At 42.6% G+C, this 18987-nt stretch overlaps 1 protein-coding gene and 1 non-coding gene across 3 annotated transcripts; both read right to left on the bottom strand.

Annotated features, from left to right (window-relative positions):
• Positions 1-844: 844 nt before the first annotated feature.
• On the bottom strand, positions 845-18853 carry uba1 (ubiquitin-like modifier activating enzyme 1). 2 transcript variants are annotated; one of them, XM_021323533.2, is made up of 26 exons: positions 18633-18853; positions 15444-15560; positions 15296-15354; positions 15029-15197; positions 13077-13211; positions 12873-12979; positions 12690-12780; positions 12475-12607; positions 12263-12360; positions 11928-12074; positions 11353-11529; positions 11080-11187; positions 10907-10987; positions 10414-10566; positions 9939-10104; positions 9610-9806; positions 6651-6715; positions 6352-6547; positions 4430-4504; positions 4143-4332; positions 3917-4029; positions 3740-3832; positions 3420-3611; positions 2103-2204; positions 1916-2016; positions 845-1056 (listed from the first exon to the last, which is right to left on the bottom strand). In XM_021323533.2, exons 2-26 carry the CDS (start codon positions 15558-15560, stop codon positions 921-923), a joined length of 3201 nt encoding a protein of 1066 aa, XP_021179208.2. In that variant the 5' UTR covers positions 18633-18853; the 3' UTR covers positions 845-920. The 2 variants fall into 2 exon arrangements, with proteins under 2 accessions (XP_021179208.2, XP_012731940.2); XM_012876486.3 differs by having other exon boundaries at positions 3917-4002; positions 18633-18852.
• Positions 2308-2418, bottom strand: LOC118564853. The gene has a single exon (XR_004932067.1). It is a non-coding gene; the product is annotated as a small nucleolar RNA U6-53/MBII-28 (small nucleolar RNA).
• Positions 18854-18987: the final 134 nt, after the last annotated feature.

Raw genomic sequence — 18987 nt, 5'->3', positions numbered from 1 at the left:
AAATGCCCCCCCCCCCCCCAACAGTTCAGTTGATAAATAAAAAGAACTCACAACTGCGCATGTTTTACATGTTTATTCACTATCACACTAAGTGCTCCCATGTCAAGATACATCTCATTGTCTTGCTCTTAATTCAGTTTTTGTCGTATGGAGTTAACAAAATAGAAACAAGTGTTATGAACTACCAGATGTATGCCAAATATGTTTAACAGCCCTGTAACCCCCCCTCCCCCCCCAAATAAAATACAACAAAAAACAAGAAATAAAAGAGAAGAAGAAAAAAAAAAAAAACATATGTCATGTGCAAGAGCCCCTCGAAGAGTGCTGTGGTGAGGGAGGTGCGGGAGCCTCGGCCTGGGAGAAGCAATCTGCCAGTGTGATACCATCGGGTTTCCAGTCAGAAAATATCTACATGGTCGTTCTGGGTTTTTTCTAGGGTAGCTTGTGGGGTTTGTGTGTTTTTTTTTATTATTAATGAAATGGATCTTTGGAGAAAGAAAATATAAAATACAAAAAAAAAGAAGGGAAATTTAGAAGTTTAAAGTTGATGAGACCAGGGTTTGAGGAGGACAGAGATCAAGTGGGTGGATTATGATGACGGTGAGGATTGTAAGCCGGGCTTATTTAACTGCAGAGGTTCTACTACTGAGAAACATCAGGACGTCCAGTATACATGCTCCCTTCCTTCAATAAACGCCCTTAAAGCGTGAACTGGATTCCTAACCCCAACCGGTCTCCTTCAGTCAGCTCACTGGGACTATGTACAGTCAGGCACAGGTTTACGCAAAAACCCCAGGCCCACGAACAACGACAAGAAAAAAACCCTGATTTGAATCAAGCTACCCACTTCAGAGCACCCTCCATCCCTTAACCCCCCCCTCACAACTCCAGCACTCCCGTGGGTGGGCTCGGTGTGCAGCTCAGCGGATGGTGTATCTGACATAGGGCACTTCCACGTCTTCATCCGACTGGTCGTTACAGCACAGCTCAAACACCAGAGCTTTCACGTGTTTGCCCAGCTTCTTTTTGGACACCTTCGTCACAATCTCAGTCATCCTGCCAAATGAAGACAAACGGGACTCAGTTGATTAAGATAAAACGCGCACACACAAAAAAGAAAAAGAGCTATTCAACATGCTTGCAGGGTGTATCTCAAAAAAAAAAAAAAAGGATCCACTCAGCTTTTGATTGCTACGCTTGGATACAACTTATTACTAATTAACTATCGCTCCTTAGTCATTGCCATCCTCAACGCTTCCTGAACAACAGCTAGGCTGCCACTGTTCCCGATCATTTTGATTAGGCCAGGAGTGGCGAACCAGAGGCTCTCCCTGTCCTGTGAGGCTCGCAGCAACTTCACTGATCTGTTCCAGTTCTTATTTGAACTAAAGCTTGGTAGGTGTAAAAAAACAAAAAAAAAAAACATTTATTTTAAAACAATAAACTTCCTAGGTTCACCCTTTTTAAAACGCCTACTGTTTAGCCATAATTGTTGCAGTTACACAACCAGTCCACTAGGGGGAGCCCAGTTTAACAAGAAAGGTCCATCAAATTCATTTTTTATTATTATTTTATTTTTTTAATTTTCAAACATTCAGTTCAGAAATAAGAAAATTTGAGATGAAGTTAACGGTTTAGGTTTTAATCACAAAAAAAGTGTTGCCACTTTTGTCTTTGTGATGCTGCTGGATTTTATTGTGGCTGTAGACACTGAGCGGGTTAGCCACCCCTAAAGGAGGCCCTAACATGTCTACTAGAAATCCTTTGTTCTTATGTGATATTCCAAAACAACTCTTAAAATGTCACTGTTTATTGAATTTCCATGGGTTTCAGTTTTTGAATTAAATGCACAACATTTTGTTTTTAGATGCTTTTGTTCATTCTGTGCAGGAGAGCAGCAGAGATAAATACTCACGGTAGGTCCAGTCTCTCTTTAAGTTTGGCAGCAGGCATGAAAAATGAATACAGCATGGACACTCCCTGAGATAGCATGGTGATCTCCAACTTATGCTCATTCTGACACACAGAAGGAAAAGAAACTCATAAATCATATGCAAAAAAAACAACAATGTGGCAACATGGAGAAAATGAGCTGAACGTACTTTAAAGTAGTCGAGGAATTGTCGGAGTGTCATTTCTTCCCCACTGGGCTGCAGTCCTTTGACCTCAAAGCGATCCCACAGAGTCCAGTCGATCTCGTAGTACTGCAAAGGGAACGACCCAGAGTTAACGGGATGCCGGTTCAACTTCCTACATCTCTAGCTGCCTTGCTTCTACCGTAGGTTCGTCACGATAAAGCGCTACGTTTCTCCTCAGCACACACTGATACCATCAGCGTGAGAAGCTAAGCTGAACTCACTTACACCCCGGCAGACTGCCGGATGTATCAGTATTAGCATGGCTGGATCATCATTGGAGCTTCGCGACGCCGTGGAGTTTACTCACTCGGCTCCGGTAATGCGGTACCGCGCACGTGACGTCACCGTCTCAAGAGCAACGCCCCTTTTGCCGCTTAGGTAGGGCATACAGGAGAGAACGCATACAGGAGAGAACGCACGGATAACAGATCTGACCGACTTTACAGCCGTTAAACTTTCCCAAGACGATGTCCCAGGCACACGGATTACTGGTCGCACTGTCGAAGAACACACCAACCTTCAGCTCAAACGATGGCTTGAGGTTCGAGGGTTTAAAAAGACTGGAAAACGGGCCGAGTTGATGAACGGTAAGCTTTGTTTTTTTTTTCCTGCGCGGCGATCATGGCAGCGTCGGCCGTTTTTTTGTTGTTGTTTGCAATCACCGTCCAGGAATGGGTATATGTTTAATGTTTGTCTCATTTGAAATGTTTTTGAGTAAGCCTGGTAGCAGGCTATCATGTTAGCGCCTGCTACCATGACAGCCTATATGCTGTCATGGTAGCAGGCGCTACTTTATTAACATGTCGGCCACCAAAATACTCTTACCTTGACTTGATGTCGCTGGAATTGGGTCAGGATGTTCTTCGGTTGTGCCCTTTCCTCCGACAAAATGCTTGCTACATATGTACTTGAATTTGGTAACTTTTTCCGGGTTGAACTGTTGTGTAGGCCGACCGCCCCGGTGTTCCAAGCGTACACATTTCTCCTTGGCAGTCTTGAAGAAAACATCCTTCATATGCGGCCGATCAGCGTAACTCGAGTCGCTGTTGCACGTTCCATAGCAACAATGTTTAAAAACCATGGTCTTAGATTTGGAAAAAGCATTTGTTTACCGAGTAAAACCAAGGGTAACGCACGTCTCTTTTACAGCGACACAGCGGCGGACTATGCAAGCATGCCCTACTGCGTACCACGTGATGTGACGTCATCGTGACGTTGTGTTTCTAAAAATAGCTCGCGCGCGGTACCGCATTTATTCAGGCACAAATGCACATGGCCTACCTTGTGTTTGGGAGCAGCAATGGGCTCGGAGAAGGCAAAGAAAGGCAGGGCCAAGTTCATGAAGCCATTCTTGAATGTCTCCAGTTTTTTATGGCCTTGGATAATCTTGAAGAGCTCCAGGCACACGAGGCCGACCACTGCAGATGTAGTAGTGGCGATAGCTGGAATGATCTTGCCAGCGATCAGTTTGCTCTGGAATGGACAGAGGCAAAAACAATTCTCATTGATTACATAGAAACCCTGGAGTACCAAATAACTCGGAAACAAGACGACAATGTGCGAAACTCATGCGTAACAAAGAAGCCTCAAACGTTTCCCACCTTGTGTCTGTCAGCAGGTGGAATGTCGTAGTTCTCCGCTCTCAGATTGGATGCCGCCACGATAAAGTCCATGTGGAAGTTTGTATCGTCGTCCTGTTAACAGTCAACAGCTGTAACAAACCCGACCGTAGATGATGACCTGTATTCATTAGTTTGAGCTAAACTTTCTACACCTACCTTCTCAAAGTCGATGGGGCTGAGTTTGAACTGGAACGCCTCTGGCGTAGGCAACTGAGACTTCAGTTCTTCCAACTTGGAGTCATCTGTATGTCGAGAGATTTCACCGGTTACTTTGAAAGCATTTAGGAAAGCATGGTATGATTTTCATCATATTGGAAACAACGGCAACTGAAAAAATAAAACATCAAGAGTGACTGAATTCTGCTTAATTTATACAACTTACCGACAGAGGAATTGCTGTTTTGCAGCTCCTGATCAGAGACGTGGATTTTCACCCCTGAGCGAGGGATAAACGTTGGCACTTTGACCTCCTGCAGGATCTTTATCACACCTGCTCGGTCAGTGCTCCCCTTCAGACCGTACGTCTGGGCAAACAGGTTCGCACCTGCCACTACATAATCCACATGAAGGTCCTAAATAATAAAAAAAACAACACTTTAGTACCTTTATCTTTGCATACAATAATTAGGGTGTTATAATCTGAGGCGCAGATATACTGAAGGTCCTTACGTTGCTAGTGCTGAATTCTAGGGGGTGAGGACATCTCTTTGGGCCAGACCAGAAGGGGGCGCCTGAGCTGGTGAGCTGAGAGAAAGGGCAACACTTTAGACAGCAGTTTAGAAAGCAGTTCTGTAACAGTGTGATGTATTTGTACAATAACTTCAACATCGGCACTTTCGTGGTGATTAGGGGGTGAAATATTTATAGATACCAACACCAAGCAGAACACTGAAAATTAGACATTTAAAAACCATATTAGGAATGTTATTTTGTTAATTCAAGAAATGACTTGTATTTTCAGGTTAAAAAAAAATAAAAATTAAAAATGGGGGGGGGGGGGGGGGGGGGCTGTTAAATACACCTTCAATTTAGCACTTTTCATAGGTGGTTCTCACAAAATTTTAATATTGTGAAAAAGTTCAGTATTTTTTTTTGTCCCATTTTAGAAATCAAATCTTATGGACTGTTGAAAGTAAAATATTTTAAGCCTTTATTTCTTGTAATTTCAATGATTATGGCCTATCGACAAAAGAAAAACTAAAAAACGGTACATTAAGTGTTAGTTGAACAATATGATTTTTCAGAGCGTGCTGCATCCAGGCATATTCATAGAAGGTTGAGTGGAAGGAAAAAGTGTGGGTAGGAAAAGGTGCACCAGGGAGAACCGCAGCCTTGAGGACTGTCGAGCAGAATCCATTGAAGAATTCAAGGAGGCTTCACAAGGAGTGGACCGAGGCTGGAGTCGGTGCATCCAGAGCCGCTATGGACGGGCAAATCCAACACATGGGCTACAAATGTTGCATTTCTCGCATTAAGCCACTGTTGGGGCAGAGATGACCTCAGAAGCATCTTACCTCAGCTAAGGAGAAAAAGAACTAGTCTGCTCTCTGGGACCTTGATTTAAAATGTTAACTTTACTTTTAGCTGATAAGAGGACTTTGGACCACTGAGTAACAGAGAAAGAGTGGAGAGGCACAGAATCCATGTCGCTTCAAGTCCAGGAGGATGTTTCCACTGTTTGCGATGATTTGTGATGCTGTGTCATCTGCTGGTGTTGATCCACGGTTTTCTGAACCCCACACTTAACTCAGCCATCAACCGGGAAAGTTCAGAGCATTTCATACTGCCAAAAGGTACCAAAAGCAGATCCAGCGACCATGGTGCTGCTGTGCTCGACTGGCCGGCACACCGGCCTGACCTGAACCCCGTAGGGAACCGGTGGGGTTTGAGGAAGACGAGACACCAGGCTGATCGCCTCCAGGCTACGGCCGCAACGATGCAGCAATTCATGCAAAAGGAGAACCAACCAAATATCGTGTGCATGATAACGATCACACTTTTTTGAAGCCTAACATTTAAATGAACGTATGCAACCTAATCTTTAGACACTGAATTTTAGGTTTACAGATATTTTTATTATCTGTGAGCCATGGTCAACATTACAAGAAATAAAGGTATTTAACTTGTTGTAATGAATCTATCCATGGCTTGTTTCACTTCCTAAAACAAGTGACTTTTTTTCATGATATCCTATTTTTCAAATGTTATTTTGACCCAAAAAAAAAAAAAAAAAAACTAACTAACAATAAAGTCTATATATTTGTTGGGTTATGCAAATCTACACACATGAAAACAGAAAAAAAAAAAAGGCAAAGCTTTTTATAGCCATTATATTTAAAAATATTTGTGAATTGTCTGTTGCCTAATTACTAAGAGTCGCTGAGAAACGGTTTTAAGACCTTTGCTGTAGATTAATTGGTTCAGAAACAGATCTGAAGCAATGACCAGTGCTAAAGTGAGCGTAAGCCTCATCGATCACTTCAGACCATATAAAGAACGCATAAATATGTGACTCTCAGTGTTACAGCAGGTGACTGATGCCCAGCTTCCATTGTGTTGTCTATTTTAGAGTTACGGAGCGACCCGTTTACCTGATCTGGGGGGAAGTTGTGCAATAGCTGACGGATGTTGTTGCTGTACTGGCACTGCCAGTGGTTGCGAGCCCAGGCCACGCAGTCGGCCCAGCTGTGTGGGCAGTCTGTGACGACGCTCTTGTACACAGCCTCCAGCACCTCCACAGGCTGAGCTCCTGGAAGCTTCAGAGTTCGCTCCATGAACTTAGGATCTCTGCAGGGTGACGAAAGCGTAAAAACGTGTCAGACGCGGCTCACCGTTTGATCGTCAAGAATTAAAAAGACACCCGCTGCCTTTGAGAGTGTCTGCAACGTACGTGAGGTACTGCATGGCGTTTTCTGGTGCCTGTTTGAAGAGTCCCTCAAACTCATCCCGGGCCCACTGAAAGGAAGATAAAAAGGCATCAGACCTCAATCCAATAAAATAAGCAGCTTATTTAAATAAACAACTTTTAAAAAAGTTATTTAAAGAGCAGCAGCAGAATATTTTGTATGATTCTAAATAGTAACACTACTATTGAGAAATCATACAAATATCCAGGCAAATACTTAATACATTTCCTCCACCAGTTGGAGCCTGTTTGATTACCTATATCTAAACACACACACACACCACTTCAGCATAACATTATGACCGCTGACTTGTAAAGTTAACAGCTCTGACCAGGTCGCCTAAAGTCTAAAGGCTCCCATGTACTCGAGCGTACTGTGAGCTGCTCAGACGTTTTACCCTTCATAGTCAAGCGTACTGTTGCCTACATTTCTTGTGGCAAATTCCTACAATTCCCACACTTTCTGCCAGTGGGACGAAGCGGCGAAATGGATGGTAAAATGTGTGATTAGCTAGCTGAGCACCTATAGCCCTTTCTTTTCCAGCAGGCTCCCACCGCACACGAGTCAGCGAGAACAGAGAGGGACTGTGATGCTGCACGTCCTTGCGGCCGCCTGCTTGGAGCAGCTCAGTGTATCAAGCTCACATAAAACAGTCTGCTGTAAAGACTTCTTGCCTCCGAGAAGTTTACAGTGCGACATGTACCTGTATGCACGGACTGAACTACGCCAGAGCATGTGGGGGTCTTTACATGAATGCACTTCTAGTTTAGACATTACAGTCAGGCGGTCTTGAAGACAGCACAGGGGTCTGATCAGGTAGTGACACCGTAATGCTACAAAAATCCATTGAGCGGAGCGGCTTCATTGCGCGCCAAAGTCGAACTTAAATATTTTAAAAACAGATTTCTGAGCCCATTTCACCACATAAAATTGGTCAGTAAGCACAACTTTAATCATATAAGGTGCGCCATCAATTTTTGAGAAGATTTAAGGATTTTAAGCCTTATAGTCTGAAAAATACAGTAACTTGTTTGTCAAGACAGACTGCATGGTCTGATCCACCAGATGAACTATAGTTCAACACGCAGAGGTGGTTCAAGCTGGTTCCAAGCTAAAGCTCGTAAAAAAAACGAAAGAAAAAAAAAAAAAAAAAAAAAAAACAGCACACCGGAGTTAAATCAAATTAGGCAGCAAAGCCTTAAACCAGCCACGGTGCTCCCGATGTTCAGAATGTTTTGCTTAATTGGTGTAACGACAGTACATGTGCGAAGACTTGTCCTCTAGAAAGCACAAGCCAAATGAAGGTGCAAAGCCACGTTATTTTACTTTTTTTATACGTCAGTAGCCCACTCTGATCGCATACAAAGTTTTTATGAAAGATTATCACATCCTGCTGGTTTATTAGCTAGTGTTCTATGCTTTGTTTTTGCTCAATTTGTTAATAAAGCCTTTCATGTTTATTTACAATATTAACGGAAGTAATAGGGTTAAAACAAGAAAGCGGCTAACGGCTATTAGCATCTCCCAGCGAAACAAAGAAGAAACGTTCATGGTCAGGTGAAAAATAAATAAAAATAAATATTTGATTCCTAGAGGACTAAGACTGGAATGTTGCTGGGAGTACAATATGACTGTTAGTGTTCCCTGAGGCAGACGCTAAACCTGCCGATTGCTCAGATGTGACCGCAGAGTTGATTGACATGAGTAAATGTTCTGATATGAGGCTGTTGAAGTTGTTATAGATCGTTGGTCTTCCATCATGCTGAGCTGCCACTGTACTGCGAGGCATTGCAGAGGGCCAGGATCAGTCCAGCGTTATTTAATACAATTTTATTAATTAGGCAAACTGGCATTATGATGTTCTGCGATACTGCCGGCAAATGTCACCCTATCTGTTTATATTTGAGCGCGCCCGGGAGCAAATAATTTTTCGGCTCAAAAAGGACTATCAAAACACTCAAGATGGAGGCTTGGTGTATATAACCTTATTTTATCATGAACAAACGGCTTCTGGTCTTTTTTTTCTTCCTTTAATAAGCATATTACGTAGCTATATACCTTTTAAAAAAATAACACTTGATCTCAGAACTTTTTGAAGGTGGGCGGGGCTTGGTGAAGGAGTTTTCCTGGGTCTGCGTTTGTGATTGGTTGGGAGGATGTAATGACTGCAGTATAAACCTACACGATAGGCTAAAATGTAAAAGGAAAGAAAACTGCTCTTCTATAGAACTTTTTATTGACCTATTTTTCCTATTGAACCACACGTCTATCAATCGATATATACTGCTATTGAATTGTCTTCCAACCCTACTATGAAAAAAAAAAGAAAAAGGAATGGACCGTCTAGGACAGTAACTGGTTAACTTCTCTGTTCCCCAACACCACAGCACATCTGAGAAAACAGACGTCGCTCTTCACTATAATTCATATTACCAACATCAAACGCTACCCTGAACCAATAGAAGGATCACAAAGCAACAGCTTGCATGTTTGCACGGTGGCAGGGAAAGCTGCTGTCCCAGTGCCAGCAGTTTAACCAAACAACTTAACAAGCTACCTCAAAGTAAGGGTGAGTATGGAAGATAAGCTAAAAGCTATTTTATCAACTTATGTTTGTAGTTTTTGGCTCTAAAATGTAAATCAATTCATTCTGCACTAACCCAACTTTTATAGAATGGCCTAGACAAAATGCATCTAGGCCACTCTAGAAAATTTATCTGGTTAAAGATAGATTTCAGTCAACTATTTAAAATTGTGTATTTTACAGATTTTTCACTTTTTTGCAGGAATTGCTCAACATTGTGTGATAAGAAAAAAGCTAAATGAAAATATAGACATTTAAGTTACAGATTTCAAGACGTACTGTGACACATTGAATGACACAAAAATCCAGCAATAAATATTTTGGTCAATATAATGCTCAGTATTGGTAGTCGTACAGACCTGCAGTGTGTGTTCGATTGCATTTGGAAAGTTCTTCAGGGTACAGATGGGGATGGACTTTTCAGGTGGGTCTTGGCTGGAGCTGTATGACTCTGTGAGGAAGGGGATCACCACCTGAATGTTGCCCTTGGTGCCCAAAGTACCCGACTCCAGCAGGGGTTTACGGTAGTAAACGCACCGCCGATCCATGTACATACCTAAACACGAGGAACACAAACACACTCATCTCCAGAAACTACTGATTGGAAGGGAAACATATGAGGCTCGGTTCTTCTCATCAGTATTTGCAAACACGGCACCGAACCCCATTTAAAATGTCGCCAACTTACGCGCATCGACGTTGTCCAGTGCATTGGCGACTCCATCTAGATTTTCAAAGAAGTCGTCATCGTAGACTCTCTCCGTCTCTGGACCAACTCTGTTCTGATGGGCTGTGATCTTGATGGAGGGGTTCATCTGCTTCACCGCAGCAGCTGCTGTGTCACTTTTCATTTTCTGTGATCGTAAGTAAAAAAAATAAAATAAAATTTAATAAATGTAATAAAAAAAAATAAAAAAAAAATCCCAACATCAGCGTACGGGAAGCTGAAATCACACGAAGTTCGAGCAAGTCCTCCCGCATACAACAAGGAGGCCACATTTAAGATGTAACTGGGTTATGATTTAAATCTCATTCCTCCCAAAAAAAAGCCAAACATTCTTCTTTATTATACATACACTTTCTGGTCAAACACCATTCAGCAAAAAAAAAAAAAAAAAACATGCGTTTGCCTCTTGGAGTCAATCTGAGAGGGTGACACTGACCGTGACATCAGAGGGTCTGAAGAGGAACTGTCTGTTGAGATTGGATTTCTCGATGGTGTCCATGTCAGTCACGATAACCTCTCCGCCCTCAGTGCCCAGTCCGATCATGGCGAAGTTTTTCAACAGCTCACAGCCGATGGCTCCAGCTCCAACCTGGAAGGAATTTATTTTGTGCGCTGAGTGGAGCTGAAAGACTGCGTCTGGTTCTGTCGTTGAGAACCCAATCCCACATGTGATAACGTAGCGGTAAAACCAGACATTTCTGACGATGACTGGCGCCAATGATGCAGTATTGTGTTTGAACAATTATACACCAAGGAAAATACTGCAAATGTTTAAATACTATTGCAAAAAACAATTGTTTTACTGTAGCTAATTAAATATTTGGAACAGCACATACAATCCTTTTAAACAAATATAAAACAAAAGCCCCCAGATTTACACCCCAAGCATCTTAAGAAGAAATTAGAAACATTTTCACTGACTAACTCACCAGGAAGTAGCGCTGTTTGCCAAGTGTTTTCTGCAGCTTTTCGCCGAACACGGCGATCTGACCATCATACCGACAATCCCTCTGGGAGAGGCAACAACAATATTACTTAGTCATGGGTGCTATTACTATAATGCCTCAGTATCATTCGTGTTTGAGCTGCTCTGGAAACCTACAGGGCGGCACTCCTCCTCTGTGAGCAAGACTTCTTCTCCTTCAAAAAGGCACTCCAGAGCATCAAAGTACAGCCACTGCATTACAGGCATAAATTTCCCCGTGGATGCCTGACGAGAGAAAACACAAGCCCAAACATGTAGGTTAGCTCAAAATGGCAAGTAACCACAAATCAATTTCCTTTAAAAAAAAAAATGTCTTAAAAACAAACAAACAAAAACGAAGTCAGACATGGCAGATATCCGGCTTTAGTTTAACACGAGGCATTCCCTGACCTTCATCACTTCCTGCGCAGCCACTCCACCGATGAAGGCGTTGACGGGGGAAAGATCACCAGCAGCGAGATATGACATCTTTTTGATAAGAGCCTCATCCAGTTGCTCCACTTTGGCAGACCCTGTCTGGGCAGAGTTCAGCTCTTTGGCCAGAGTCAATAGCTCATCACCGTCAGCCTGGAAAACACAAAGCGCCGCACTTTGAACAAATGACAGCAGCTCCTAAAGGACATGCTCTGCATTGATCCACAACGTATGTGTTAATCTGACCTGATTTAGACCATCTACATTTAGAATCATTCTGGTCTTTGTGTCACTGAAACTCATCTTTCTATTTGACTGGATTTTATTGGTGTTGTGCATCTATGCAAAATCAGAAATAAACTGGGCCTGTTTTGCCCCTTGCTGGCTTTACATAGCTTATGTCATGTCTTCACACTACAATAATACACTGAATTGATTTGAGTTTAGATTTAACAATTAAGACTTCTGAATAAAAATAAAAGGCAAGTACAAACAAAGCACAAATCGCACATAAACAGGTCTAACGGGAAACGGTGCAACGAATGACATACCTGGCTCCAAGGCGCTGGAAGGCGACTATGTTTCTTCTGGAAGGCGTGGATAGCCTGAAAGCCTATATGCATCTGACCTGGACGATCAAACTTGGCAAAATCTGTCATCATGAATTCTGGTTCAGCCATGGACGACGTGATAGATTTCTATATAGGAAGGATGGTCATGTTAGTAAGGCTGGGCTCCATTATTCGGCATTAGTGGCCCAGTAGCTCGAGTTACGTTTAAGAGTTCTCTTAAATCACATGGCATAATAATAATAATAAGCATAACTAGCATATTTTACGTAAATGTCCTTTTGAATGACCTTTTAATTAGGAAAATAAAAACTTACAAAACGGATTATCGTGGGCATCTTAACCTGGGAGACAATTCCTCCTCTGATATAGTCTGAAAAGCCAGTTGTGTCACAGATGCTGAAAGTGTATGGGCCTAGACGAAAAGCAAGACAAGTTAACTTCAGAAAAAAAAAAAAAAAAAAACCCGTAATAAAACATAACATAAACCAACATGGATGTGTGCATAAAAAAAAAAAAAAACTCTTACCAAGAACTTTAATTTCCACAGGCTTACAGCCGTTGAGCTCGGTCATGCCCTGAACCTCAGTGAACGTCACATAGTCTCCACTCTCAAAGCCGTGACGAGCCTCATCAAGACAAGTTATAACACCTGGATTGTCCTAAAAGAGGAAAAATGTGTGTTAATATCTTTTAAACATTACTTGGAAACATTTCCTCAACCTTGCATATAAATAAACAAACCTTGGTGACCATGGAAATCATAGCACTCAAGGGCTGTTCTCCATTGGTGTCGTACACTGCCATCTCCTCTCCAAAGTCACAGAAAAGCTGGCTACAAAAGGAAAGAAAAGGCGTTATGGCACCGACAGATCAAAGGTCGGGTTCTACACCTGGACTGAACTCCAACGCGGATGTGACTCTTACCCGAACAGACCGCGCGTGTCTGCAACAACCAGCTTGATTCCTGTGGTGTGGCAGAACTCCCCCAGATGCTGCTGCTCCTCTAGGCTGGAGTTGGTTAGCACTACCACCTGGACTCAAAGGAAACACTGCTTACCACAAACCCTTTTCCCCCCCTCTGGATGCTAAACGAGCGACAAAAGGGCTCACGTTTAATGGCATTCATACCTGGAACTTGGTAAGGTAGTCTTCAGTGAGCGCTCCGGTATATGCCGTCACGGAAACGTAGTTGTTGAGTTCAGCCAAACGAGACTGGCTCACCTCTGCTCTGTTCTTTCCCAGGTCCTCCTCACGAAGGTAAAACTAACCAGAGAAACATTTGGGGGAAGCAGCTCAGAATTGGTAAACCAATTATATCTCACTTTTAATCAAATAGACAAAATCTCCTTCTGCTTTCGCCACATTTCAATAAGTTTAAACTCCAACATGGCTACAACAAAGCAAATCTTCGGAGTAAGCCTGGCAAGTACAGAAATTGTTTGTGTATTTAAGATGTTAAAAATAAATAAATGGCAACAAAGACATTACTGATACTTTTTACAAGAACTTTAAAAATAGCAGGGAAAGACGGACCGAGATGCTATAGGTTAGTGCAATGACGGTGCTACGGCAAAACAATCCACATCTTCTTAACTACTGTCCTGTCTATTCCATCATCATAAGGTTCACGTTACTCTTGCATTTTGGTTCTCATCGACTAGATATTTATTTTGGCAAACCACAGAAAGTACAATTAGCTGGATGTAGCATTTGCACAGATAATCCATAAACCTAAAACAGTGACTCTCTGACATGTAAACAAGAAAGAAAATCTTTATCTTGAAGTGTTTTTTGTAAGCTAAATTAATCATGACAGCAAGATATACTACGTCAACATATGGATGCATCACTAATGCGGGTTAATAATTCATAGAAGCAACACAGCCCGACCAACTAAAGCACCTCACAGCACTTAGTAGGCAGGGGAAATATACCATGACCTGGATCTGATTTGAGTTTTCTTTAAAAATCCCAACGACTAACGAAATGAAAAATCTGTTTAATACAAACTATAAAAACACTACGTCTAATTTTTTAACCATAAACTGACTTCAGAAGTTAGAAAGTATAATCTGTCTCAACTGAAAATGCAACATTTTAAATTTGTATAACCCATAGAAGAATGCAGTCTGGCTACAAAAAGCCATTTTTAAAATATTCTCTACGTCACAAAGTCTCACCCAAATTTAAAATTTCAGATGCTAAACAGCTGCAGTTGGACTGCAATTCAAAACAAACAAAAAAGTATGGTAAACAGAATTCAAAAAAGAAACATGCTTATCGGCTCAAACCCTTATGGTAAAAATGTGCCCGATTGGTTGGAAGTTTTGTCATGTTTAACATTTATTTAGTTTGAATATAGCAAAAACCTAAACTTTTCTTCCTTCAAACATAATTATGTATTGCCTTTTGATAGTTTCAACTTTTACTCTCTCTAGCACACAAAGTATGCGTTGCTCATCCAAACTGTCACACAGACCATTTATAAAAAGCCAATAAGTGACTGTAGAAATTTCTAAATTAGAGAAAGGCTGAGTTTCTCCTAACTATTTCTAGTCAAGCCAACAAGTGTAAGGAAGCAATTTTAGCGAAATGTAGGAAGGATCCTGTATCTTCTAAAAGCCAGGTCTAAAAAACCATCTCTTGACATGGATCATTTAAAAATAATATACTGTAGCACTCACCAGCTAAATAAGTAGAAGAAAATGTTTGAGTGCATCATTGACGCAAGAAACTTTGTTGCACGTCTTAAATGATTTCCTGTTGAATGGATTTCTACAGTCTGTTCAATTAAGCAGCCAATAACTGGTGGATGAAAACAACCATCCCAGCTGCATCATTGTCCTTCTGGAGGCGTTGTCCGTACTGACAGCCCAGGCAGAGAGCATAATAAATCTGGCTCAGCCAATGTGTAGCAAAGGTAAGGGGTGTAACAACAATACACCCAAATCAGAGCTTGTATATGAAATAAATCTGAATAAGGTGTAATAATGACCAATTTAGAAAAAGTAACCTGTGACTTTGTAACTGCCTGACATTACACAAAAAGGAACACTTTTATCTGTGCAATCTCCAAATACCTGAGAAGAAAGGTCTCTCCATTCTGCGACTCCTTCGTCGTGCACAGTGACGCTTTTCACCCCGCCCAAGATGACATTCTTGGCGATCTCAACTCCAAGTCCCCTCATACCAGAAATTAGGACATTGGAGCACTGCATGCGCTTCATTGCTTCATGGCCCAGCACATATCTATAGAGACGGAGCCCAAGAACGTTTAGTAAGCAATGCAGTCGGTAATAAAAGCTAATGCAAAAAACTATGCTCGCGTCTCCAACACCACAACTTACAGCTGTCTGGAGTACAGGCCTTCGTCAATCTCAGCATCATTCCCATTCTTAGCCATGCCCTGTGGAGAAACAGCAGACAGCAATTCAGTACGTAAATACAAATAAAAACAAAACGATCAAGTCAAAACGTGAATGGATTTGCACTTACGTTTGCAGGTGTATGGGACAGATCAGTTCTGACAGAGTTTGAGGAGGAGCAGTGGGATCCCGTCTTCGTCTCTGTTCCTGACAAGCGACGCTTCTTGGACAGCGGCGAGCTGGACATCTGTGGAAAATGCCAATTCCATTTACTCCCAAAAAAAAAATAAACTCTTGTAATTTAAACAAGAGCAGCTAAAAATTTGACCTATGACAGTTCCTTTTGATAGCATCAAATCTCTTATAGTGAATTAAACCCAATTTAAAATCCTATGTAAAAATAAATGTGTTAATGTCCCTTTCTGGCTTTTATAAGGCAATGAAAACAAATCAGCAGTAGAAAAACAAATAAGTGTTTATTATTCATTATGACGATTCCTTTACGATGCCCGTCCAGATCGAGGAAAAAACAAATTTAGGTTCTAGAGCAGCTGGGCTGGCTGAAGGCCAAAGATCTGCTGGGGGAAAAAACACACCGAGCCTGAAAAGAAACATGAATAGAAGCATTATGTGTTCTTTTCATGCTGGGAAAGAACACTGGTTTGTTTATGTGGCTCTTTTGTTTATTATATGTCTGTTCAAGGACTTTTAGCAGCACCTCAACAAAAACAGCTGAATCATTAAAAGTTCACTGCAGTAAAAAAAAAAAAAAAAAAAAAAAGACAAAAAAAGGAGCCATCCACACTGATTCAACAATACTGTGCGGCAGCAGCTTGTTGTTCCAACAACAATAATATTTAAAAACACAGTTAAAATATGCTGCTTAATAAAATAAAATCAGACAAAGCGGTCATATGGGACATAAAAAAAAGGCCGCAGTGTCTTTAAGACAGTGACCTCACATTCGACATTATCGGCCACTATTTCCGCATTAAATGCAGCCGACTTCCTTTGCCCCCAAGTCAGACTAAACGCCTTAAATACACAGATTAAAAACTCCGGAATAAACGTACAGGCAGAAATCGCCGACAATCGGCTACAACATGCATTACATTGTTGTAACCTGAAAATGAAAGCGGCCGGCATGATACAGCAAAGCCACCCAAGCTACTACTGTAGTTTCAAACCCTCAGCACCTTAGCTTATTAGCGGCCGATTTAAAGCTCCGCGAGAAACATCGCCCGAGCGCGAGCCGACACCGCCGACAGAAAAGCGGCTAGCTAAGTTTCCGAGTCGCTAATCAGTTAAGAGGTTTGGCAGGTGGACGGAGTAGCAACATTAATAACTTAGGAGCAAGAAAACACCAGCCTCCCCGGCCCATCCATTAGCCGCTCGGCCTAGGCCCGCACTAACCCTCGGTGCGGAACACAACTTTACCAGCTAGCAGCTGCGGCGGCTACGACGTTAAAACCTGCTCGATGGGGGCCAGCGAACAGCTTTTAGTTGACAGCCAACCCCCTCGGTAGCGCTTCCTCTGTCGAGGCCGAGCGCGAGACACACAATCCCTTTTTACAGCTCACCGTTAAAAGAGAAACGACACGAAAACGGGGCGAAACGAGCCACCGGGACTCGTGCTTCATTGATTTATCCGCTCTCTTACCAATATTTCTTCCCGTTCCCTTCCCTACGCGAACCCGCTCCTCTCCCGCAATGTGTAGATGTCAGCGATAGCGATGAGTGCAAATTCGACGGTCGGTACCAGACAAGAAAAAAAAAAGGTGGTTGTGGGGTAAGGAATGGTCGGCGCTATATTGTCGAGTCACTATGTCGATGAGCCCGAGAGAGTCTCTTCCTAGGCAATTGCGCTGCTGGCTTTTGCGACTGCAGACGGGAACAAAACCAAAATGGCAGATGGGGAGAAAGGGGCGGAGCAACGGTGACGGAGGGAGCGGCTGTTAGCGCACGGCTCGGTCATGCCCTCATCTGATTGGCTACGGATGCAGATTAGCCCGCCCTTGTTATCAGAGGATGCATGCCATGTACAACACTGTACAATGAACTGTTACACCTAACGCGGTGCGAGAAATACGAAAACATGCCACCATGTCAAGCAGACGGGTGTGCAAACACAACTGCTTTGAGATAATCCTAGTGAGTGATAGAATCGGTCAACGCTGAAGGAAACCCAGCAACACCTTTTGTTTCAGTTGCTCTCTAATGAGAGGTCAGCCCCTATTGTAAAACTGGACTGCACACAAAGCTTTCACTGGACACAACCCAATCTGCTGTAAAAGGGGGGGGACAAAAGATCATACGGATGTAAAAAGGAGATAAACATTTTCTTTTAATTTTTTTTAGTTTGTTTTGTTGCGGCATCAAGGTTAGAAAAGGCAATGCATCATTCTTAGCACCGAGTTGAGCAATTATTGCCAAGCCTGGCGATGCTCAGCGCAGCAATGAATGAAACGGGCACATCAGGTACGCTGCATGCATGCAAAGTGATGCTGACCGACTGGACACCTAAGCTGAGGTTAGTGGGTGAGCATTCCTTGGAGATGAGTATTGGGGGAGGGGGTGCCCAGCAAATGACAAAGGCCCATGAAAAAGACTGGGCCGCGTAGTCTCGGGTACACGTGTCGGAGAGGGGGGGATCCCTTAGTTTCCATGCTCCCGTTTCAAAAACGATAAACACTTTCTATATCGTTATTTTGCACTCAAAACAACGCGATCGCAACAACAGCTTGCCCAGCATGACACGCTGAACTGACCACTATCACGTTACTGTGGTAACACCGAAAACCGGGCATCTTAACATTATGCCTAAAAAAAAAATGCACCTACCTTAATATATACATATATATATCTTCATGCGGTTTTACGTCCCTCGAGGCAAGTTTCTCAGACTTTTGGCTCCAGAGGATAGCCAGCATCTAATGTTTTGCAGCAACTATAGCTCTCCGGCTACTATTTGACACATTATGAACCCAGACAATCGTGCTGTCCATAAAAAAAAAACGTGTAAACGCTGGTTTAACGTTACCAGTTACGTGACACTGCCTTATTAGCACCCGTTAGCAGAATAAGTAGACGAAAAGGTTCAGTTAGCTAACGGCGAGGAACGTTTCCAACTATCAGTAAACGCAGATCAAAAGACTGCGTAGTTGTTAGCTTGCGTGAAGCTAGCACTCCGGCTATCTAGCCACCCAACGACTTTTTCCCCTTCTTGTGCCGCTATGTTAGCAGCCCCGGCTAACGTTAGCCAAGTAGCTGGGGCTAACGTTAACCGAGGCGAGAGATTACACAAGTGTGCAGAACTTACCACATCCGATATTACTCGGCCTGATTTGGAATATTAAAAAAAAAATGCGGCTTCTATTTGAGCGAGAAACCAAACTAACAATGTGACAAAGTCAACACAGCCGCTGACGGCCAACTGAAAAGTGTGTCAGGCTGGCGGGCTCTGTGTGAGTTTTTCCACTGGACGTCTCCCTGGCCGGCTGCTACCGAGCCGTTTCCCCCTCACTCTATTTCAGTTGAAAGCAAAGCAAAGCAGCAACATGTGCACGTTACAGGCGGAACCATCGCCGCGATCCAACGGACTCAACGACTCATGGCTACCGTCGATTTGGTTTCTGTCAATTTTTTTAAACATTCGTTATGTTTATCACACAACA

This window comes from Fundulus heteroclitus, chromosome 1, assembly GCF_011125445.2.
Source record: "Fundulus heteroclitus isolate FHET01 chromosome 1, MU-UCD_Fhet_4.1, whole genome shotgun sequence".
NCBI lineage: Eukaryota > Metazoa > Chordata > Actinopteri > Cyprinodontiformes > Fundulidae > Fundulus > Fundulus heteroclitus.
Note: the sequence above shows the minus strand (reverse complement) of the source record. Positions and strands in the feature narration are given on the sequence as shown.